Source organism: Pseudophryne corroboree, chromosome 6 (genome assembly GCF_028390025.1).
Source record: "Pseudophryne corroboree isolate aPseCor3 chromosome 6, aPseCor3.hap2, whole genome shotgun sequence".
Taxonomy (NCBI): domain Eukaryota; kingdom Metazoa; phylum Chordata; class Amphibia; order Anura; family Myobatrachidae; genus Pseudophryne; species Pseudophryne corroboree.
In genome coordinates, this window is record NC_086449.1 from 484449057 (window position 1) to 484474902 (window position 25846).

At 43.2% G+C, this 25846-nt stretch overlaps 1 protein-coding gene across 3 annotated transcripts in view; it reads left to right on the top strand.

Annotated features, from left to right (window-relative positions):
• LOC134935383 (uncharacterized) overlaps positions 1–23865 on the top strand; it is a 125068-nt gene extending 101203 nt beyond the window's left edge. For 2 of the 3 annotated variants that reach the window (XM_063930480.1, XM_063930481.1), the window contains exons 2-4: positions 13081–13177; positions 13330–13475; positions 22637–23865. In XM_063930480.1, the coding sequence (XP_063786550.1) occupies positions 13361–13475; positions 22637–23253 (732 nt within the window). In that variant the 5' untranslated portion in view covers positions 13081–13177; positions 13330–13360 and the 3' untranslated portion in view covers positions 23254–23865. Of the gene's footprint in view, positions 1–13080; positions 13178–13329; positions 13476–22316; positions 22549–22636 lie in introns of those variants that run through there. The other variant, XM_063930482.1, reaches the window with a different exon arrangement.
• The last annotated feature ends 1981 nt before the right edge of the window (positions 23866–25846 follow it).

Here is a 25846-nt window from a genome sequence, read left to right on the forward strand (position 1 = left end):
GCCTACTGTACCGTAATGCTATATATTATATACTGGTGGTCAGCAAACTGTGCAAAACTGAAATGCACCACGGGTATGGATGGATAGTATACTTGACGACACAGAGGTAGGTACAGCAGTGGCCTACTGTACGGTACTGCTATATATTATATACTGGTGGTCAGTAAACTGTGCAAAACTGAAATGCACCACAGGTATGGATGGATAGTATACTTGACGACACAGAGGTAGGTACAGCAGTGGCCTTCTGTACCGTACTCCTATATATTATATACTGGTGGTCAGCAAAATTATGCACTGTACTCCTACTATATACTGTCTGCAATGCAGCACAGATATGGAGTGTTTTTCAGGCAGACAACGTATACTGGTGGTCACTGGTCAGCAAAATTCTGCACTGTACTCCTCCTATATAATATTATACTGGTGGTCCCCAGTCCCTACAATAAAGCAGCACACTGAGCACAGATATGGAGTGTTTTTCAGGCAGACAACATATACTGGTGATCACTGTCAGCAAAACTCTGCACTGTACTCCTGCTATATAATACAGCTGCTCCCCAGTCCCCACAATTAAGCAGTGTGAGCACAGATATATGCAGCACACTGAGCACAGATAAGGAGCGTTTTTTCATGCAGAGAACGGATAAAACTGGTGGTCACTGATCAGCAAAACTCTGCACTGTACTCCTCCTATATTAATATACAGCTGCTCCCCAGTCCCCACAATTAAGCAATAAGTAAAGCAAGCACAAATATTTGCATCAACAATACACGGAGAGGACGCCAGCCACGTCCTCTCCCTAACATTTCCAATGCACGAGTGAAAATGGCGGCGACGCGCAGCTGCTTATATAGAATCCGAATCTCGCGAGAATCCGACAGCGGGATGATGACGTTGGGGCGCGCTCGGGTTAACCGAGCCATACGGGAGAATCCGAGTATGCCTCGGACCCGTGTAAAAAGTGTGAAGTTCGTGGGGGTTCGGTTTCCGAGGAACCGAATCTGCTCATCACTAGTTTGAAGCATACTTGGCTTTTATTATATAGGAGTATAATTATTACGTGCATTTGTTTATATAACAGCAAATAAGATGTAGCTTATTTTGATGGTGAGTTGATAAGGGAACTGAGAAGATTACAACATTTTTTTGGGAGGGGGGGGGAGGCAAATGTTAATTTGTGTAAGAATAACTTTTTTAATTTAGGTCAAATAGCCATTAAGCTTTGGACATTCCCACTGAATGTGTATAAAGTATGATCACTGAATTAGAAAAAATCACTGATGACAAACCCACAGATGAACCACCTGTCCTACATCTGTCCAAGTGGAGACAAACACTTCAGCCCTGTCCTCCCCATCAAAAGCTTCTCCCTTTCCATTATACTTTCTTTCTCTTTTTCATAGTATTCACCCTTATGCCATTGAATAGTCCAATCAGTTGAAATAAGTACTGAAAACACGCGTTCACTAATGAATATAGTAAGGACTGTCAAAATACTTGTACAGTCATTTTGAAGAATTTAGGTTAAGAACTAATTTCTAGGCAGTAAAAATAATAACTTCCAACTCATTAGCTCATGATATATTAACTACCATTCATTATTGCTTAGTAATTTGTTCTTGCTCTGGAGAACAGATGAAAAACCTTTAACGTTTCAATAATTACACCATGGCACATCTGAGTACATGAGTGTACTGTACCTTATTATGTCCAGGTATAAATTATTAAAATTCATAAAAAGTATTTTCCAAAATTATGCATTTTTTTTTAATAAACTACATGAAGTTAATTAACAGTTGCACTATTTGTAGTGCTCAGGGCTGCCAAAACATTGATAGTTCCCGAACGAGGGGGTTATGGTCACGTGTGTGGGGTACAGCTACAAAGGCTACATTTTCAAATGTACAGATTTCAGGATCTTTAACTGTCTTTTCTGGGTTTCCTTTTCAAACACTCCATAAATTCTGACATAAAATGTTGTTGTAAATGCGTAATATAAAAACATAATCTAACACTTTACAGAAAAACAAAGCTGAAAACACTTTGTGGATATGCCCTGTTGGGGCAACCCATGCAGAAGTTGGAGGTGAGTGCTTGGAGGGGAATGGCTGTACCTTATTGTGGGTTTCCCGTGCACTCCTGGGCCACCAGAAAGGCCCATATACTTTGTAGCCTCCCCGCCACCAACACCACAATCTTGGCATTCATGCTTGTGGCCAATACAGAAGGAGATGGGACTGCTGCAGCGGCGCCTCTACCAATTACATAGCGCTGCTGCGGCTCCAGTCCCCCTCCCGTCTCCTCCTTCCCTGCCTCCGGCGCTGCTGCTCTCCTCCAGCGTGGCGCACGGCACAGAACAGGTGACTTGTAATGAGTCAATTTGACTCATTACAAGCCGCTGGCCGTGCGCCCTCAGGGCAACTGCGCTGTGTGCCAGGCACACCTGGTACACAGGTAGTTACGGCGCTGACCGGACTTATGGCAGGTACAGTTTCTCCATTTGGCCAAGGCCTTCTGTGTTTGAGCGGCTGTGCTTCTTTGAATTAAGTCACTTTCAGTACATACATGTACCAGCCTCGCCACCCCGTCACCTCCCAGAAACACCCACTAAAAATCTCAATCCTTGGGGTAAATTTACTAAGATGGGAGTACTACTTAAGATGGGATGTTGCCCATAGCAACCAATCAGATTCTACTATATTGTGAAATGGTTTATACAGTATATTGAGACCTGTACCATGAACTGCATTGTGGGGCTTCTGTGCCCATATTATCAATCCCTATCTATGCCTATATTATCTATCCCTAGTATACTGGAGACACTGACCGTAGATCATATTGATTGTGTACACTGGGACACATAAGCTGTGTCCATTAGCTGCACAATGTGCAAAGGTAAATGGTGATGACTACATATAATAGGATGTGATTAGGTATTGTAGTATGGTGCACAATAAGGGGTATGGGTAGTTGGGTCGACCCAACTTAGGTCGACACTCATTAGGTCGACCCCTGAAGGTCGACATTGCCCTTAGGTTGACACGCATTAGGTCGACATGTACTAGGTTGACAGATCAAAAGGTCAACATGAGTTTTTTTACTGTTTTTTGTGTTGTTTTCTCCGTAAAGTGACGGGGAACCCAAATGAGTGCGCCGTCTCCACTCGCATGAGGTGCCTTGCTCCACTACCGCTTCGCTCAGCACAGATTACCGTTCCAATCGTAGTCCACGTGGATCGTTAAGTATGAAAAAATCTAAAACATGGGAATTTATTTTATAAACTCATATTGACCTTTTGACCTGTTGACCTAGTACATGTTGACCTAATGGCCATATTGACCTAATGCTTGTCGACCTAAGGACAACGTCGACCTTCAGCTGTCAACCTAATGAGTGTCAACCTAAGTAGGGTCGACCTAACGACTGTATCCCCATAATAAGAGCTGGAGTTGAGATAGGAATTATAGCTATAACTGCGAGATCTCTTGGGTTTTAAAGATATTGCATTTGTATTAATAGTATTGTCTGAGTTACATTTCTGGTATATTGTGAACAAAATGGAGTTTTTTGTGAATCAAAATGATGGGGACCATGCTTGCAATGGATTCCAGATTTAATATTGCATACTATTTGCAACACACACAATAGACAGCATGGTCTTTAACATGGTGCATTCTGGCTGACTTTTTCCTTGCCCCCTTCAGGAGAGTCCCATGGGTAGTATTCATGCCTGAAGGGCAGTGGTGTGCGGTAGTGCAAATGCATCATCATGGCTGTGCCAAAGTGCATTTTACTGTGGGAGTTGTGTTACATGTCATTATGGCCACATCCTCCACTGTTCAAACCCATGATTTGCTACATTTTACACCTAGGATTGGGCTATGATGATGCGGTTCAAGGCAAACCTGTGGGTCTTCAGTTGAAAGGTGGGCAGCAAGCAGGAGACTGGACAACTCTTTCAGGGCATATAGATACAGGAGTGTTGGCAAGTAACATGATACAGCTTAATGTGCTCTATGCGGGTCATATGCACACAATTGCAAAGAAGCAATGAATTGTGCATGTATTGGTCCACAGACCCAGTGCTATGGCATATTGGGGCATGCCATATTTTTCACCTGCATAACCAACAGATATGAAGGGCTTGGTCACCCCCATCCCCATTCCTTCCATATACACATTCCCCTTAAATACCATGCACACCTATATCCTTCTATATGGGACCGCCTGAGCTAAGCGATACCTAAATTTACCCCTCCACCCCCGTCCCATCAGTTTTATCAACCTCCCCCTCTCACCCCCAGCTGTTATTGTGTTACCATGTGCTGTGTATTGTTATACTGAATATGTGTTTTTTAATACGCCGGACAACACCCTATTAGCCACTATGTACGTTGGCTCTCTCTACACCATTATTCCTCATGAAAAGGGTCTACAAGCACTGGAGAATGCACTTAACCAACAACCACCTAATGGTCCCCCCACTGGATTTTTACTGGAGTTAGCTGGAGTTGTCTTAAAATACAATCACTTTGCTTATCAGCAGAAGTACTACAGTACATACAGCGTTCGGGGTCAGCGATGGGATCAAATCTGGCACCCGCCTACGCAAATATCATTATGACGGCCTACAAGCAGACACATATTTTCCCTATCTATGGTTCACAAATTCTGTTCTATAAACGCTTCATTGACGACGTGTTCATATTGTGGAAAGGGTCTGTTGACTCATTCCATGAGATGGTTATGAAACTAAATGGCCTTGATAATCAGGTAAAATAATCAGGTTGATGCACATCAGATTGACTTTCTGGATATTACAGGAACACTTGAAGTCAATACCATCCAAACCAGACTCTTCAGGAAACCCACTGATAGAAACACCTTACTCTTGTCCAGTAGTCAACATCCTCCTGCACTTAAGGATAATTTACCCATTTCCCAATTCCTGAGAGTAATGCGGAATAACTCTAACAGGGAGACTATGGAATATCAGCTCCAGGAGATGACTCTTCAGTTCCATGAACGAGGGTACAGCACAAAACCATCCAGCAGTGTCTCCAAAAAAGCCAGAACAAAATTCCACTCACCAACCTCAAGTTCTAATTCCACATGAGGTCCAGATCGTATGGTATTTACTACCACATTTGATAATTTTTCCAGTAAAGTAAGTAACTCTATTCGTATAAACTGGCCTATCATCGCCATTGACGCACATCTTAAATTGAAGAAAAGCCGTCCACCAATGATGGCTTATCGCAAAGCCCCTAATCTCAAGCAACTTCTGCTCAGACCTATGGCCAGTCCCAGCACGGCGAGCACCACCTGGTTACATGAGAGAAAACCTGTCTGTTTTAAATGTACCGGGTGTGTCAAATGCAGGAGCATGTTAACAGGCCCGACTTTCTCACATCCACACTCTGGGAGGCACATAAACATTACATTTAAATTACATTCTATCATGGACCATGTAATTTATATATTAACTTGTCCATGTGGCCTCTACTACATGGGTATGACCACGAGACGGTTTCGTGACCAGATGGCGAACCCTCGGACCTCTATACATCAGGCGATAGAATCAGGGTGAGCGGATCAACCTGTTCCATGACATTTATTGACCCACAAACATCAAGTGACCAACCTGCGCTGTAAACTCATTGACTGGAACCCCCCACCAACTCGTGGATGTGATCGAGCACTTCTATAGCGCAAGAAGGAAAGTTATTGGATTTTCCGACTAGATACTATCAACCCTAGGGGCATGAATGAGAATAATCCATTACCCATCTTTCTTAAGTAGTAAATAGTAACACTCCGTAAGGGACCTGGACTATTATGTAGACATCTGATTCATTAATCCTTTATTGTAATTAGTCTCGTACAAGCTTCCCTCTGACTGATTCTTACCTTTCACCTGAAGCTGTCAGGCACTTGGTGATGTATTTTGATATATGGGGACAATCACAGTAAAATAGCGAATTTACCTCCGCTGGTCATTTAGTAATTTTTGCTCTTGATGTTTATCCTTATTATGCAGTGTGTGTGTATAAACCCCACAAACATCTATCACCTTTTATCTAATTAACTATACAACACTTCATAGATCTAAATTTTGTTTATTGTCTATTGTCTACATATTTATGTTGGCTCTTATGTCTGTTAAGTAGTGCGTTTTATCTTAGCGCTCCCGGTCTTATCACTTATTAACAGTGACAGACTCCATAACCTTTTTAACATACGTGCCTGCAGTGTCTAGTACACTACACCTAGTCTGTCAACTGAAGCTGTGACAGACCTTGGTGTAGTGTATACATGTATCATTGCTAGGTTACCAGAGACAGCCGCAACGCACTTCCGGTCCCACCCGAAAGTCATGTCTGCGGCTCAGGGCAGTGGAGCACACAGGCCCGAATGATCGGAAATGACTGACACTTCCCACCCGCCCGCTCCCCAGCCATTATATGCCATTAGGTAGTTTATACCACATTATATGTATAAGTTGTGACATATATATATATATATATATATATATATATATAAGACGCTGGTCTGACACTTTCGGATTTACCGGAAGTGACGATTGCATTCCGGGCTATGGGACGCATAAGACGGCCCTTTGGGGCGGGCTTGGCGCGGATTTTCAGCAGATATTTAACAGGGGCCTGGGAGGCATAATCCATGGTTCCATGCTGTATACCTCGCTTAAGGTCTTTGACTCTGACTTACTCATTTGATGCTGTTGTCTTGCTGCATTACCTTGAGAAAGGTCCCGAATGGGGACAGAAAGAAACGTTGGTGAGCTTCCTTACTTGTGGAACTGTCTGATGTTTTTTAATTTTTTTCTATTAAACACATATGACTATTGATTTTGAAGTCTGGAGAATGCTATCATTTCCACTATTGTGGAAAACACTGCACTGGAATATGTGTTTATATATATATATATATATATATATATTTATATATGTAATACTGAATGTATTTTTTACGCAAAATGATGGCACACCAGTTTTCTTTTACAGGAGTTTTATTGGACGTATACCTTTAGTTCCAACTTTACTCCATCAATTATATCTCCAATTATGTGTATAACATCTATTGACATATCCTGGATCATATAGAAAGTCTGGATCTTCTTCTGCTTTATGTACTTTCTGACTTGATGTTTGGAACAACTTCTAGTATCTGACCTTTTATAGGTTATTCTAATCATGAAATTTGGATGTTCAATGTCCTGTCTGTATGTTTACAGTATACTTTTTAACCTGTTAAAAATCAATAAATATATTTTACAGAAAATAAATAAATAATACCATGTGCACCTCCACTATGTACAGGTAGAACTGAAGGCACTCACAGTGGGGCACACCACCCACCTATCCTACAATCTGGATTCATTTTAAAAACATTAATTTGACAGTTTCTCATCATCTACAATAAATCAAGTGTTATTTTTTTAGGGTCAGCTTCACTTTGAGCAGAAATTTGTGAAATCCATAACACTTTCTCCCTCTTTATTGCATGCTACAGTACCTCTGTTCTATAGCTCAATTTATGTACTTGTTACTAAATCAATCTTTTCCAGCACAAAAAGAAATTGGTGCTTGCAACTTGCTAAGAGGCACTACCCAATATAGGGGGTCATTCCGAGTTGATCGCTCGCTGCCGATTTTCGCAGTGCAGCGATCAGGTAAAAAAATGGCATTTATGCACATGCGTATGCCCCGCAATGCACACACGCGTCGTTTGGGTACAAAGCCCTTTGTGCTTGTGCTCAGGTTCTAGCAAAGTTTTCAGTCGCACTGATGGCCGCAAGAAGATTGATAGGAAGGGGGCGATTCTGGGTGTCAACTGACCGTTTTCAGGGAGTGTTTGCAAAAATGCAGGCGTGTCTGAAAAAACGCGGGCGTGGCTGGGCGTTCGCTGGGCGGGTGTATGACGTCAAATCCGTACACGAATAGGCTGAAAGTGATCGCAAGCGCTGAGTAGGTTTAGAGCTACTCTGAAACTGCACAAACTGTTTTTGCAGAGCTCGGCTGCACAAGCGTTCGCACTTCTGCTAAGCTAAAATACACTCCCCAGTGGACTGCGGCATAGCGTTTGCGCGGCTGCTAAAACTAGCTAGCGAGCGATCAACTCGGAATGACCCCCATAACGAATAAAAAGGGTTGTAAAAATATAGCTATAATTATAATATGTTTATAATAACATATTTAACTGTTATATTTAGGTATTTTTCATTACAAGCCTTCAGAGTAATAGATCCACATTGAACATAAGGAGAATTTGTGACTCAAGTACTTCATGGTCCATAGCAAGAGGGTATTTCACATTTCACTTTGGTGCTCTGAACTTCCTCTGGGATCAGATTGTTTTTGCCATTTGAATTTTTATGGTGCGATTCCTCAAAATGTTTGAAAATGAAGCATAAAACATGTCCTGGTTTTAACAACCTCCTGAAAGCAAAGGGATTATGATGAAGGTCTGTTCTCTGAATTATAACCTCGCTCTTCAGCTGTTGGACTTTGTCATATAACAGCTGTGATTTATTAAGATGATAGCTTACAGAAATTAATATTTCAGTGCTTAAAAAAAATCTGCTAACAATTTCGTTTTACTAACGAAAATGTTATCACATCCCCACAAAAAAATTAGATAAGCACACACCTACGTTTCTGATTTTTTTTTTTTTTAAGTACGTTTGACTGCACTTATTTTAGCAAATGCATCCTCACAGAAAGTAAATGACATGTTACAGTCTAAACAGGGATTAAAGAGCCTTAATCTGTTTTGTACTCCTGAGGTACAGATAAACGGCCTGATTTGTGAGAAAGTGTAGTAAATTCAAACATTTTGTGTCTAGAGAGACAGATCCAAATAGAATCTCTCCATATGCTTAAGATCCACAGAGACTCATTATAATCCCTGGACCTTTTGTGAACAATGTTTTGCAGTCCAGATAGTGCTGTCCTCCATCTGCCTTTATCTCTATGCAACATAATATACACTTGTTTGTACTCTGACCTCATATATACAAATGCTTTTCTTTCACATATCTTCCCAATCATGTTAGGTTATATTATTATTTCAAGAGGGTTACAAAAACATGATCACTGGGAACAACATTAAAGTTATAAGAACACACCAATGTTTAAGTCATAATTACACCTTTACCGGCTGAAACACAGTGACCTTTACTTTTGCATCATTGGTATGAAAATGAAGTGCTACACACACAGTGCACTAAATAGAATGTATCCAACTGCATTTAAATGCAAGAGATGGGGCGCCCTATGTTTACATAGATGTCTTTCATGAGAGCAATAAATTTCCTAAAAGCTTAGCTGTCATATCAGTAATGTCCTTTCACAAGGCAAAGTGCGTTCACCTTGGTTGCCAAGATACCGGTTTGATTTTAAAATGTAAAGTTCACAGAGTTCTTACAGCATCGTATTAAGAAGACACCGAAGTGGAAAGAGGAATAATAAAATTTTATGTCAATTTATACTTGGGGCCTGATATATCAACCTTGGCGAAGCCAAGCCAGAGCAAAACTCATTTGGGACTCAATTATTTCTAGTGGAAGTTGTGTGAAAAATAACATTCAACAGTGATCATATACTGTACAAGCAAAAGAAAGAGTGTGACTTAGTGTACATCATCTATAAGGCAATTATCATTTCTTGCACAATGTAACTTTGAATAAAAGCATTGGATATATCCGTTCCTTAGACTAGGCTAAAGTGTGAAGAATGGATGTGGACTAGCTGTGTGAGTGTAAACCTAAATGCTACTTTAATACATAATGTTGGAGGAAAACTGAGTCACTTTGGGTAAATGCAGAAAATTGGCTAAAAAAATGATAGTACTAGATCGATCTAGAAACTTCCAGGGTAGGGGCAGAAACTGAATAGCAAGAGAAACAGAACATTAAAATAAGTAATTCTCTACACTTACTTAAAATCTCTTTCTAAGCAAAATAAATAGATAAAAGTTTTCCCCCAGCACACCAAGAAGTATCAGCAATAAGACTTGACCACTACATGATAAAAGAAAATTCAGAGATCTTAGTTACATATATTTGCAAAGATATGGTTAAGCCATCAGGTCTCAACAAGGCTTCCCTGTAAGATCTTTGATTTTTTTTATTATTCTGTAGTGTTCAAGTCTTATTGCTGATACTTCTTGGTGTGCTGGGGGAAACCACAAGACACACATTGTGTGTGTGTGTCTTGTGGTTATTTTAATATTTCTTTTACAGGGGTACTATAGATACCAGTACTCCCTCAAAGCCTCACATGTTGGTACTTGTGTTCTCCAAGTACTGGCATGTGGGGGTGGCTTGCTGGGACCTGTAGTTCTGTAAAATACAATATTATTCCACTCTAACTGTTAACCAAATGCTATCATCGGCACCCACTGCCCAGGGGTGCTGGGGATGGCCCCAGGCCTCGCCCTAGCCCTGAGGGATTCTCTGGAGGGGGGAACCCCTTTATTGGGGTGGTTCCCACTTTCCAGGGAATCCCAGAGCTGGGATGACTAGTTGGGGGGAGACTGCTTTGGCTGGGGGTACCAATATATCATGTCCCCTGGTTTTGGCATTACCTCCCTGCTAGTAAAAGCCTGGTGCTGGTCTTGGAAATATGGGAGACCTGTATGCAACTTTTCTCCATATTTCCAGCACCAGCACACTGTTTTTTCTCTGTATTTCCTGAGCCAAGACTGGCTCAAAAAGCCTGGTGCTGGTTATGCTTTGTGAGGGGGACCCCCACATATTTATTTTTCAGATTTTGTAACTCTTTCATGGAGCAGTACTGCACAAATAACACTGATATGTGCAGACCTCTCAAAACACGCTGCTCAGGGGTACATATATTTGAAAAGTCTATTTTGGACCGAGTATGCACTATTCATGGGTGTGTTTGCAAACACGAATCTTGGTAAATTTCAGTGAACTATTGCTTCCTGTGGAGAGTACTTCCGAGTTTGGCTGTTGGTGTATTTGATCATATTTTGTGATTTGACCCGTGTATTGAAGTTCTATTCAATGCAACACTCCCATGTTTTTGTCTTTAGTAAATTTCCTTGTTTGTAAAAATGGCCAAACACACCTGAGATTGCATACTCGGACAAACAAGAATCTTTAATTTACTCATAACAATTTTAATGAGTTTCAGATAAACAAGAAAATGGTAGGCAAGACTGTTAGCTATGGTTAGCTATCCGCATAGGTTGTTAGTTAGGACAGCTTTGCTAAATAATGCATTATCAACGAGATATGAATATACAGTATTCTGGTAAAGAGATGCAGACTATTGCTATGGCATACGGTCCTTAGATTGACCTCACTTAGGTCGACAGTCATTAGGTCGACACATGAAAAAGTCGACATGCGGTTTTCAAATTTTTCAAACTTTTTTATACTTTACAATCCACGTGAACTACCATTGGGAATAGTAACTTACCCAAATCATGGCGAGCGAAATGAGCCATGCGAGGGGACATGGTGCACTAATTGGGGATCCCGGTCACTTTTTACAAAGATAACACCAAAAAAAAAAAAAAACCTCATGTCAACATTTTTCCATGTCAACCTCATGACCATGTCGACCTTTTCCAGGTGTTGACCTAGTGCCTGTTGACCTATAGTGGTCAACCTAATGAGTGTAAACCTAAATAGGGTCGACCCAATGATCCCATTCCATTGCTATAGTGAAGCATTTTGTTAAGCTAAATAAGATGAGATATGGGACCAGATATAATGCCATCCACTCAGATGGCATTACATACAGCACATGATTTACGTTATCTACAAACAATCTTGAACCTTATTTTTAATTCCACATAAAACAGAGATTTCTACTTAGTAGTTCATCTAAACATTGTTTTTGCTAATTGTGATAAAGCTAGTACCATTAACCATAAATATTAACTAAAATATTAACTAAAAATCAATAAAGCTATCATTAAGTCCCATTTTCTTAACCCTTCTTAACCCTGTTTGCACCTATCAAGCCTAATACGTGACATCTGTCATTACACATCCAATGTAAACAAATAATGAATTAATATAAATGAATACAAATAAGTAAAAAATACAAATATTTATTAATATACAAATATTTCATTCTCTCATAGCCCTTTCACACAGAAAATAAAATTACCAGGTGAAGCAGTTCTGCCCGGTAATTTGCCAAAAACACGGGTTCTTTTTCTGTGTGAAAGGGTCTACTCGGGATGAAATTCCCAGGACTTCGACCCAGGAATTTACCGGTGTTGGAGACCCGGGAATTTCGATCCGGGTTGACCCTTTCACAGAGATAAAATATCCATTTTGATCCGCAATTACCAGGTAGAAATTCTTGACCAAGTCATTTGCTTCTCTTTGTGAAAGGGAGGGTCAGACAGAGCCCAGCAAAGCGACCCAGCACTGACATACCAGGTAATTGGCGGGATATCTGAAAAGGGTATATGAAAGAAACTATATCAATCCCTTTCAATGTATTTAATGTGTACATCCAACAGGATTCTCTCTTTGATAAATCCAACAGGACTCTCTCTTTGATAAATCCAACTCCCTTGCCACTTTCCCTATGTGTGGGAAGGGGCATCATAGCATGGGCTTTCTCTGGGATAAATTTTGTCATGCCCCTTCCCCGCGAGGCGTACGCCTCATGACCCTATTGGAAGAATGGGGGGGGGGGGAGAAGGGCACCAATTCTATTTCTGGCACAGGGCACCAAAAAGTCTTGTTAGAGCACTGGGGTTTAAATACTTACCAGATCTGCTGGAATTATGCTACTGTTTCTCACAGGTGGGACAGTGGGTGCTGGGATTTCAATACCAACCCATTTGCCTATATATAAATAATTTGTGGTCTTTTGGGTAAACATGTCCCCATAATAATAGTCTGTAGGAGAATATTACCAAAGTTTCTTAAGGATACTTTCTATTTTTATTGTATTATCGCACAATTTTGTATAGGGTGTAATAATCTTCTTAAGTAATTAATTCCATATTTTTACACTGCTCTATCTTTGGTTTTATCTACTGCACCCTCTTCCTTTTTACAGCCTCTTTCAAGAAATCTGTTGGACAATTATGCTGGTTGTTCTCCTCACTATGTCACTGGCTGGGAGATGGAGCACTCGGGAGCCCTGTAGTTTTGGGGTAAGTGGCTGTCTATGGCAACACTGGCCCCACATTCCCCTTTATAAAAATAATGACATTAACTAAAAATAATATATAATTTGTGCTGCCTTTTAAAAATCAATATTTTTCTTCATTGCTAGCCATGCTTTTACACATGTATTTTTGCACAGATACACATTACATTAAGCAACAGGGCCCGTAATGAGCAAAATTATCTTCACAATCCTAAAATACTTCCTCCAAGGATGGGCTGAAGCAGTGAGGAGATGGACTATGGGCGGAAGGAAGTGTAGTGAGGAGGGCTGCAGGTATCAAGGTGAGTAAGGTGGGCTGAGGCATCAATGAGTGGGCTATGGAAGGTAATTCAGACCTGATCATAGCATAAAATTTGTTAGCAGTTGGGCAAAACCATGTGCACTGCAGGTGGGGCAGATATAACATGTGCAGAGAGAGTTATATAATGTTGATATAATGTTGATATTCAGAATGTTGATGCAGGAATCTCTAAATGTCAACATGTTCCTTTTGTCAACGTCGACATGTTGAATGTAGAGGTTATGACCATGGCGACATGATGAATGCAGTTGTTGACATTCTTTATGTCAACATGCAGAACCATTCACCATTACAGTGTCGGCATTGTCATTGTCGACAACATGTCTGCATACCAAAGGAACAGACTAGATGGACTAAGTGCTTCCTAACTGCTGTCAAATTCTACGTTTCTATTATATGTATTACATTCTATGAAAAATAGATTTTGGCATTACAGCAGCTGGTGAATGTGGAGCGTTTAATATGTAACCAGGCTCACTAAGCAGTGGAGAATTGCACAGAACTTTTTCTATAAATAAAATAGCTGTGAGAAGTCCTAGTCTGTCAAGAGCAGATGGGATCCACATAACTAGAGATTCTCACACACAAATGAAAGTGTTGTGTTCTGCCAATAAGCCACTGTGGTAGAGAGGTATCAACATCCTAAAGAGGTTAAGTGGAGAAGTTTTCCATAGAAACCAATCAGTTTCTAGTTATCATTTATTAAATACATTCTATAAAATGATAACTTAAAGGTTGGCTGCATCTCACCCAATACCATTATGGACAGTTTATTATACCGGTATAAAGAACACATATTATACAGTGCTTTACGGGAATATTTTATTAATATCGGTCCCTGCTCCAGTGGATCTAACCATATACTGTACCTTTATATATCTATATTTATATATGTACAGTATATTAGCTGTGATGCCAATCACATAATCAGCATAGCTTGCACATTTTGTACATGGAATATTTTTGCACGCAACAAAAAGTTGTACTACTGTATGTGTATTTTTGCTCTTCAAGGTGTTTACTTTCAGTGCTTGTGGTTGATAAAGGGAAATGCTGTGTGGTTTTTCACAACTATTTCTACGGTATTAGGACCTGATATATTATTTTATTCCTTACTTCCTGCAAAAGGATGTGGTTTCAAACACCCTTTTTTGGCACAACCACCTTTGCTTACAGTAACTTCTATAAAGCAATGAATCCTAATCTGCACTCATAACAATGGGTTTAAATTTGCAGAGCTCACCACTACTTAGGAAAAGGCTGGATGGAAAAACATATTGCCTTCTTTACAATTCTGTTACATTCCCAAGATGTGACTTATGAAAATTAGACTCCCATTTTGTTACATTTCCAAGTGCTATCTTGTCAAAATTAGCTCATTAGTGTTTAGATATTAATGATGATTTAATCTATTCCATAAATGAACATTGGCCAGTAAAATGTGAAATGGGACAAAGATTTGTTAAAACATTATTTATTTAAAATCAGCATACTTTAATTGAAGTATGATTATAATTTTAGATACAATATCAGATAATTTATGCAGCGAAAAAATAGGATTTTAATTACCTACCGGTAAATCCTTTTCTCGTAGTCCATAGAGAATGCTGGGGTTCCATTTAGTACCATGGGGTATAGACGGGTCCCTTGGGAGCCATGGGCACTTTAAGATTTTATTAGTGTGGGCTGGCTCCTCCCTCTATGCCCCTCCTACCAGACTCAGTCTAGAAACTGTGCCCGAGGAGACGGACATACTTCGAGAGAAGGAATACACAGATAGTGGTGAGAATCACACCAGCTCACACCGAATTGAAAAACCATGCTGACCATCATGTAACATGGAGAAACCATGCCAACCAGCATGCAACTTGAAGAAATCATGCTTTTCCGCATGAAACATGAAAAAACCATGCCAACCAGCATGCAACATGAAGAAACCATGGTAAACAGCATGAAACATGAATAAACCATGTTAACCAGCATGAAATAGGAACAGCAACAGCTGAACCAATACTTAACCAAGCAACAATGCAGGAAAACGAAGCACTGGGCGGGCGCCAAGCATCCTTTATGGACTACGAGAAAAGGATTTACCGATAGGTAATTAAAATCCTATTTTCTCTTACGTCCTAGAGGATGCTGGGGTTCCATTTAGTACCATGGGGATGTACCAAAGCTACCAGTACGGGAGGGAGAGTGCTGAGTCACCTGCAGAACAGATTAACCAAACTTTAGGTCCTCAGAGGCCAAAGTATCGAACTTGTAGAACTTAGCAAACGTGTTCGACCCTGATCAAGTAACTGCTCGGCAAAGCTGTAAAGCCAAGACACCCCGAGCAGCCGCCCAGGAAGAACCCACTTTACAAGTAGAGTGGGCCTTAACAGATTTTGGACACGGCAAGCCTGCCGTAGAATAAGCATGCTGGATAGAAAACCTGATCCAGCGAGAAATTATCTTCTTAGAAGCAGGACACCCAACCTTGTTGGGATCATAAAGGACAAACAGAGCATCCGACTTTCTGTGACAAGAAGTTCTCTTCACATATTTTCAAAGCCCTCACAACATCCACAGTAGGTCGGTTGATATGAAAAGCCGACACAACCTTTGGAAGAAATTGCTGACGCGTTCTGAGCTCAGCTCTATCCTCATTGAAAATCAAGTAAGGGCTGATGTGCGACAATGCCCCCTGTGACAGCCTTCCAAGTAAGAAACTTTACATCCACCTCCCGCAAAAGTTTGAACCAATCTGATTTCAGGGACTGCAACACCACATTAAGATCCCAAGGTGCTGTAGGAGGCACAAAGGATGGTTTGATGTGCAGAATTCCTATCAAGAATGTCTGAACCTCAGGGAAGGCAGCCAATTGTTTGTTTCTGGAAGAAAATGGATAAGGCCAAAATCTGTACTTTTATGGAGCCCAAGCGTAGGTCCACATCCACACCTGCTTGCAGAAAGAGGAGAAAACGTCCCAGATGAAAACTCCACCCTAGGAAACTTCTTGGATTCACACCAAGTCACATACTTTTTACCAAATCCGATGGTAATGTTTTGATGTTACTCCCTTCCTAGCCTGTAGGAATGACCTTTTTCGGAATGCCTTTCCGAGCTAAGATCTGGCGGTCAACCTCCTTGCCGTCAAACGTAGCAACAGTAAGTCTTGATAAGCGAACGGCCCCTGTGGATCCTCCAAGAGTAATCCCAGAAGATCCGCGTACCAAGCCCTTCTTCGCCAGTTCAGAGCAAAGAGGATCGCCTGAACTCTTGTTCTTTTTATTAGTTTGAGAATCCTTGGGATGACCGACTCTTTCTGTCCGCTCCAAATGTGACTTTAGAAGGTTCAGGATCCACCCAAGATCCTGGAGTAGACCAGTTGAGAGAGCAATACTCTGTAACAGCCTCTCCCTGGAAGATGCTTTTAGCAGCAGATCGTCCAGATATGGAATTATGTTCACTCCCTGTCTGCGGAGGAGCAGCATAATCTCTGCCATGACCTAGGGAAATACCCTCGGTGCTGTGGAGAGGCCAAATGGCAGTGCCTGGAACTAATAGTGACAGTACAGCAGCTCAAATCTTAGATAAGCCTGGTGAGGCGGCCAGATCGGAATGTGAAGGTACGCATCCTTGATATTCAGGGATACTAGGAATTCCCCCTCCACAAGACCTGAGATCACCGCACTCAGAGACTCCATCTTGAATTTGAATTCCCTCAAGTAAGGTTCAACGTTTTTAGGTCTAATATTGGCCTTACCGAACCGTCCGGTTTCGGTACCACTCTCAGGTTTAAGTAATAACCCTTGTGTTGTAGGTGAGGTGGAACTGGAACAATAACATTTGTTTGGCAAATGTTTGAATAGCTTCCAGCAGTAGTGTACTTTCTGTCCGAGAAGCTAGTAATAATCTGTGATGTGGGAGTACTAGAAACTCCAGTCTGCACCCCTGGACAACCTAACCGTTTCCAGAGGTCTAGGCAGGATATCGCACAGATGTTTAACTGGAATCTCTTTAGTCTCCCTCCCACCTGCCTGATTTCCCAGGCAGTGAGGTCCACCGAGAAATCAGAATCCGAAATCCGTCCCTGGGAACCTGGCAGTGCAAGTTTTCTGGATTTTCCCCAATGTCCTCTAAAGGAAGTGGAGGAACCCTTGGACTGATGTTTAAACCTTGCGGTTCGAAGGGATTGCAGTGTAGGTGTAGGATATCATTCTGGTCCTGGTCTGTGCAGCTGTGGAAGGAAGATATTTCGACTTACCCGCAGTTGGCATGGACATTCACGATCCAGTGCGTCCCAACAGGGCCTCACCTGTGAAGGGCGGACCCGCCATACCTTTCTTGGATTCTGTATCTGCAGTCCATTGGTGTAGCCACCGTCTCCTGCTTGTCTAAACTGCCAGAGTAGTGGCCCCTGCGTGACGCAGGCCAATCTCCTTCATGGCCTCCAGCCGTAAAGCCTGTAGAATCATGTAAGTGACATAGAAACAAGCAAATGTCACTCCTATACATAGAATCTAAATCATCAAGTAAGGAGCCTGACCACGTAACTATAGCCCCAGAGATCTACGTAAGCGAGGGTCTCTGAGCCACACCTGTAGCTGTGCACAGTATTAGAGAGTAGTCTCTATCTGCGATCAGTCTAATCCTTTATGGAGGTTACCAGGGACAGGTAACACAACCTTCTTTGACAATTTAGACACTCTTTAGGGATGTGGATTATATCTCTGGGTGTACTTAGGTTTTCCCAAATAAGGAGTTTAACGCTCTAAATAGTGGGAAGGCTTTTATTATATATATATATATATATATACACACACTGCTCAAAAAAATAAAGGGAACACTAAAATAACACATCCTAGATCTGAATGAATGAAATATTCTTATTAAATATTTTGTTCTTTACATTGTTGAATGTGCTGACAACAAAATCACACAAAAATTATCAATGGAAATCAAATTTATTAACCCATGGAGGTCTGGATTTGGAGTCACACTCAAAATTAAAGTGGAAAAACACACCACAGGCTGATCCAACTTTGATGTTCTTAAAACAAGTCAAAATGAGGCTCAGTAGTGTGTGTGTGGCCTCCACGTACCTGTATGACCTCCGTACAACGCCTGGGCATGCTCCTGATGAGGTGGCAGATGGTCTCCTGAGGGATCTCCTCCCAGACCTGGACTAAAGCATCCGTCAACTCCTGGACAGTCTGTGGTGCAACGCCACGTTGGTGGATGGAGCGAGACATGATGTCCCAGATGTGCTCAATTGGATTCAGGTCTGGGGAACGGGCGGGCCAGTCCATAGCATCAATGCCTTCGTCTTGCAGGAACTGCTGACACACTCCAGCCACATGAGGTCTAGCATTGTCTTGCATTTGGAGGAACCCAGGGCCAACCGCACCAGCATATGGTCTCACAAGGGGTCTGAGGATCTCATCTCGGTACCTAATGGCAGTCAGGCTACCTCTGGCGAGCACATGAAGGGCTGAGCGGCCCCCCAAAGAAATGCCACCCCACACCATTACTGACCCACTGCCAAACCGGTCATGCTGGAGGAGGTTGCAGGCAGCAGAATGTTCTCCTTGGCGTCTCCAGACTCTGTCACGTCTGTCACATGTGCTCAGTGAGAACCTGCTTTCATCTGTGAAGAGCACAGGGCGCCAGTGACGAATTTGCCAATCTTGGTGTTCTCTGGCAAATGCCAAACGTCCTGCACGGTGTTGGGCTGTAAGCACAACCCCCACCTGTGGACGTCGGGCCCTCATACCACCCTCATGGAGTCTGTTTCTGATCATTTGAGTAGACACATGCACATTTGTGGCTTGCTGGAGGTCATTTTGCAGGGCTCAGGCAGTGCTCCTCCTGTTCCTCCTTGCACAAAGGCAGAGGTAGCGGTCCTGCTGCTGGGTTGTTGCCCTCCTACGGCCTCCTCCACATCTCCTGATGTACTGGCCTGTCTCCTGGTAGCGCCTCCATGCTCTGGACACTACGCTGACAGACACAGCAAACCTTCTTGCCACAGCTCTCATTGATGTGCCATCCTGGATGAGCTGCACTACCTGAGCCACTTGTGTGGGTTGTAGGGAGGTCAAACAGGCACATGGAGGCCACACACACTACTGAGCCTCATTTTGACTTGTTTTAAGGACATTACATCAAAGTTGGATCAGCCTGTAGTGTGTTTTTCCACTTTTATTTTGAGGGTGACTCCAAATCCAGACCTCCATGGGTTAATAAATTTGATTTCCATTGATAATTTTTGTGTGATTTTGTTGTCAGCACATTCAACTATGTAAAGAACAAAGTATTTAATAAGAATATTTCATTCATTCAGATCTAGGATGTGTTATTTTAGTGTTCCCTTTATTTTTTTGAGCAGTATATATATATATATATATATATATATATATAATTAATATTCCTCATCCCTATTAGCCTCAAACTATATGTTGCACTCCTCATATGTCAGTTGCATTATATGGCAAGTGTACAGGGCCGGTTCTTGCCCTTGTGGCGCCCCGGGCAAAAGTTAGGGGCGTGGCTTAATGTGAGGCGTGGTCAGTCACGCCCCCATTTGTAGCGCCGCTGAAAGGAAATTAAAAAACAAAGTATACTTACTATACCCCGCTCCTGATTCCAGACATGCAGACCTCCCCTCGGCGCCGCTCTTCTCCTCGGATCTATGTGAGAGACGTCAGTCATGACGTCTCCCCCATAGCACAGCATAGGCACTAGAGGTCAATTATAACCCCTAGCGTCTGTGCTACAATGCTGTGCGGTGCGCGATGACGTCATCGCGCCCCGCACAGCAAAGGTCCTCTCCATGAAGGGAAACTAGACGCTTAGCGTCTGATTCCCTTCACAGCGGGGGGGACCAGCACCATGAAGGGAAACTTCTCACAGCGTGGGGAGGCACAGCGCGGGGGCACTGCTGGGGGGCACTCTGCACAGTGGCGGATCTTGCCATGGTGCGGCGCCCTCCGGAAGGCGCCGGCGCCCTCCGGAAGTCGGCGCCCCGGGCAAAAGTCCTGCTTGCCCGTGGCAAGATCCGCCACTGCAAGTGTACGCTTTTCAGGGTATGTGGTTGGGGTGAGAGGCACAGCTGTGGGATTTGATTCCCTAGACATCTCAAAATTGTGGCTTTGAAGAAATATATGTGAAATTACACTTTATGGAGGCCACCCCCGGGTTATCTGCCACGAAGCCTGAGAATTTACAGTTTTGTGCATGGTATAGACTCCCCAGGAGAATATATACATTCTGCATTACAGGACAAAGTCCCCCAAATATGGTACAGTGGGTTACACACACACACAGCAAAATGTCAGTACAATTTCCCCCCCAGAATACCTTCTGAGAGTCACAGAGTACAAGTAGCCAGCCACACCGTGCCCTTATAGGCTTTTATTATGATTAAAAAAAACCTCTGACTAGCTGAACCTTAACAGGGTAGCTAGTATCGAATTACACTCCCCACGTATCTATAACACAGTGTTACTTATGTGGAGGGCAGCGCTCCCTGCCAGCGTCTCTGTTGATGAACTGCAGCGAGAAAATGGCGCTGGTGAGTGCTGGATCCACTCTGAGGAGAAGTCCCGCCCCCTGTAATGGCGCGTCTTCCCACACTTATTGGCCTGAGGTATTTTTTTGCTAACAGCGGGATTAGCCCCTGTTAGCAGTGTTGACCAATGTAGGGTGATTGCTCTGGCTCAGGACGCCCCTCACAGCGCCGTACACAGTGTGCCGCTGAGCCTTCTGGACTGCAGCCTGTCAGAGCTGTGCTCCCACCCTTGTGCCGCCTTTCCCGCTGGCGACCCGCTCTCCGGGCCGCTGGCGTTGTACTCACCACTCTTCTTTCTTCTGGCTCTGTTAGGGGGTGGCGGCCGTGCTGCGGGAGTTAGCGGACGCCTCGTGGGCTTGCGATTAGCACCCTCAGGAGCTCAGTGTCCTGTCAGTGAAGATAGAGAACCATTAACTTCTAGAGTTGGTTCCTATCCCCATACCCCCCCCCCCCCCCCCAAGTGCCACAAAGCAGGTAGGCTGTTGCCAGCAGCCTGCCTGTACCTAACTAAACTCAGAAAATAATAAAACTAGAAAAACTCCCAAGAGCTCCCCTAGCTGTGACCGGCTCCTCCGGGCACATTTTCTAAACTGAGTCTGGTGGGAGGGGCATAGAGGGAGGAGCCAGCCCACACTTAAACTTTTAAATTGCCCATGGCTCCCAAGGGACCTGTCTATACCCCGTGGTACTAAATGGAACCCCAGCATCCTCTAGGACGTAAGAGAAATGGGAACTGTGCAGGGAAAGTGCAGCTTTGAACCTTCTGTGCACCCCCATTTATGCATGTGCATTTTCACTAAAGCATTGTCACAAGCCGCCTAGTGGCTTGCTCCTAACATACTGTAAGTCCCAGTTGTTGCCCGGCAACTTGGACGTCACGTCTTCCAACTACAAGGGCCGACAGTCCCCACCTGTCACTAGGGAACCAGGGCGCCACTCGGTTACTGCGTACTTGGTTGCATAGTAAAATAGCCGCTCTCTGTCAGTGGGGCTTGTGTACGTGCAGTTCTGCAGCTGCATGGAATTTGTAATTAACCAAGCACTCTTAGACCGGCTTTCCTCACTAGTCAATGTTGCTGTTATAAATCAGTCAGCCCAGCTCTCTATGCCAGTTATAGCTTGTGCCTTGTCTGTGTAAGCTGCTGGTGCCAGTTCTCAGATCCTGCGGATACTCTGTTGGTCCTTTGTATACTCTGCGTGTTTACCTGCATGTCTGAACCTAGTCTTTGCTCTGTTTGAACCCATGTCCTGCTCCAGAGTGTGTTTACCCTTTGTTTGTGTCATGAACCTGTCTTTAATCTCAACCAGCCCTATGTCTTATCTCAGCCTCCTGTCATACAGGCCAGGATTTCCTGCAGTATCCCAGAGTTTACTCAGCCTTGCTTCATTCTCTGACTCCAGTATCTGCTATGCATACTAGTTTCGAAGCTGCAGCACCTTCCCAGGCTAATTGCATAGGTGCACAGACTCTAGATTGCAGCTGTATTCTCAGACCAGCTGGTAACTATTTGTGTGCCTGAGGTTTATTCAAGCTCCTGTGTGCAGTACTGTGATATTCTCTGACATTGCTGCATTATATGTTTTCCAGCTGATCTCCACTTCACCAACCTAAGTCTCATCCGACCAGCCAGTTTCCCTGCAGCCAATCACAATCCGGAAGGGGGATTAAAGGAAGTCCAGCTACAGTATTCTAGGCCCGAGCAACTCGGTCACAGCCTTACTGTGACTACAGAAGTCTTGCTTCCTGAGTTACTACGTTTACCATCTATGCACCAGGGTCTTACCGGTTCCAGTTCGGTTCTACTACGCCTCACTGGTTCCAGTCCAGTTTTCCAAGCATTACCAGTTCCAGTCCAGTTCTACAAGGCTCACCGGTTCAAGTCCAGTTCTACAAGCCTTACCGATTCCAATCTGGTTCTACAAGCCTCACCAGTTCCAGTCCAGTTTTACAAACCTTACTGGTTCCAGTCTAGTTCTACAAGCCTCACCAGTTCCAATGTGGTTTTTACCAAAGCCTTGCTGGTTCAGTCCAGAATTAACAGAGTCTCATCCCAAGTGTCATCATCCCAGTACCAGCCCAGTCAGCACTGCAGTCCAGCATCTATTCTAAGTGCCATCATCCCAGTTCCTGCCTTGTCAGCACTCCAGTTCAGTATTAGTCCAGTTCAGCTCGGAGCCTCTTCACAAGTGATTCAGCATGTCTAATATCTCAATTGCAATAGTTCCCCAACAAGCACATAACTTTCTGATGCAAGGTGGTCACATTGGCAGAGGAGCAAAGGTTTGAGTAGGCAGGGGAGAAGAGAGGAGTTAGGCGGAAGGACGTTCCATATGGTGTAGCCAAACTGCAAGACATTGCCTTTAGAAACTGTGCAGAAACATTTGTGGAGCAAGAATATTGTATTGCGATAAATGGCTTACATTTTCTAACCCCTTTTGATTAGCTGTCTTAGACTTCATCAACTATTCAATCACAGTCAATCATGGAATAATGTTTGTGATTGGTTGGGTTTGTGGATTTTTTTATGGTGATTTTCTAGAGTGTGGACTATTTGGACTATGACAGATCATGGTAGACATTTTATTTTTTTATTCAGTACAGTAATGGACAAGAGATTGTGCTGTATTTTATTCAACTAAAGTTTGATTTTTTTTAACCTTTTTGTTATACTGTAATTGGCATGAGTATTTTAGAAGATGCAATTTCATCTGTCCTGTTTGCACCATTGTAGTGTTTGTGCAGTGTTTGTGCAGTCTTTTATTCAATCAAAGTTTGTTTGCATTTTTACTCTTTTTAATATAATTTCAATGGAGATTTTAAGGCATGTACCTTGGTCTGTCCTGTTTGTATCATTGTGGTGCTCCAGTGTAAAGCCAATGTATTTTGTGGTGCAACTTAAGTGCACTTCATACAGTTCACAAGGTATGCTCAGATAAATTTACAAACAGCATTGCTTGAAGTTCCTAGTAAGCTAAAACTATTTGATTTTGAGATACATTAGATATTACATTTTTGTAGAGCTATATTTCATCTGTACATGTGGACTGATTTATGTAGGTATAACCTCAAGGAACTTTGTGAGCGAATGTCAATAAATCATAGGCCATTGATACATATGGCATTGAATAGTTTTAAAGACAAGCCAGTAGCCATACATTATTTGTAAATAGGTCATGACATTATTTGTAAGTAGGTCATGTGGTACCCACACTGCAGTGAGTGATATGATTAGGTGCCACACCCTACTAGAGGAGTGTCACACTTCGCTTTGGCAAGCCTGGTTAATATGGGTTTCAGGTGAGCTGTTTAGCTGGGATCAGCACGAAATCCCACCGGATGGGATCCCGGTGGTCGGAATACCGACACCGGGATCCCGACTGGCACAATCCCAACAGGGGGGCGAGCGCAAGGCAGCCCCTTGCGGGCTCGCTGCGCTCGCCATGCTGCGGGCATGGTGCCTTGCTACGCTTGTCACACTAATTTATTCTCCCTCTATGGGTGTCGTGGACACCCACAGAGGGAGAATATGTCGGGATCCCGGTGTCGGTATTTCGACTGCCGGGATTCCATCCGGCGGGATCTTGACCACATCCCATTTAGCTTAATTAAGGATCTACTTCCCTTGTAGCACCTGCTGGTTACCAGAGAATCAGGTCTCTAAGCTTGGGTTTACTTTTTTTGTATGCTTATCTTGCCAGACTTCATCTCTGGTATTATGTGATTGATGTCCATGCATGATATCTGCTGCCTTCTGACTTCATTATTGCATAACTCCTTGTGTATCATGCTGATGGTTAGCCGACACATCACGTTCCTGACTACATTGCTGGTTAATCCTCATGGTTCTTAGTGGTTTACAAGTTGCAGTCTTCCTCCAACATGGATCCTTTTCCTCCCTGTATACAAACGCAAAGTTGGTGCGCTGCTTGCAAAACTAGTATCATACTTGGGAATAGGTATGAACGGGTGACCTCTGCACCCCTGCAAATGCCCACTATTGTGCATCTTGGATGTTAAGGGTCTAATTCAGGTTGGATTGCAGTGTGCGATCCAATCAGAATTATTGAGAAATAGATGCGGGCGAATTTTCTGCCTGTCAATCAAGCAGAGGCGGTCACGGGGCAGGCGGAGGCGGGTAATGCTCCGTTTTCAGGAAGGAGACAGGGGTGGAGCAGGACGAACGGGGGGCGGTGCAGCTTGAACGGGGGCGTGTCGGGGGCGTGATCACGGCGTTTGCGTGGCATCACACGCAGCCGCTGCAATCGGGAAGATGTCGGCGAGTCTCCTGCGCCGGCAGGAGGCTTCCTCTATTTCTGCTAACAAGCAGAAATTGCGATCGCATCACAATTTCTGCTTGTTGTAGGTGGGGAGGAGGCTGGCAGCATGCTAGGCGGACTTGCCCTGCGATGGGCTGCCTCCAACATGCGATTCCAAATGATAGCAAATTCTGCTAATTAGTAGAATTTGCTATCCTTACTGAATTAGGCCCTAAGACCTAGCCACAGCATCTATCCTGATTGAGTTGCTGCCCTCTGTGCAATTCAATTGCATTCCTAGGTGCAGTATTCTGCCCTGCAATATTGTTCTCTCTGATTGGTATTCAGTGATATATATACAGTATGTTAACTCTTCTTGTGTTTCTCTGTTGTACTTTGGGGGTAATTCAGACCTGATCACTGCTGTGCGTTTTCGCACAGCAGCATTCGGGATTGAACTGCGCATGCGCTGGCGCCGCAGTGCGCTGGAGCATGCCAGACAGTTGACTGCCATCTTAGCCCAGCGATCGCTTCTGCCTGG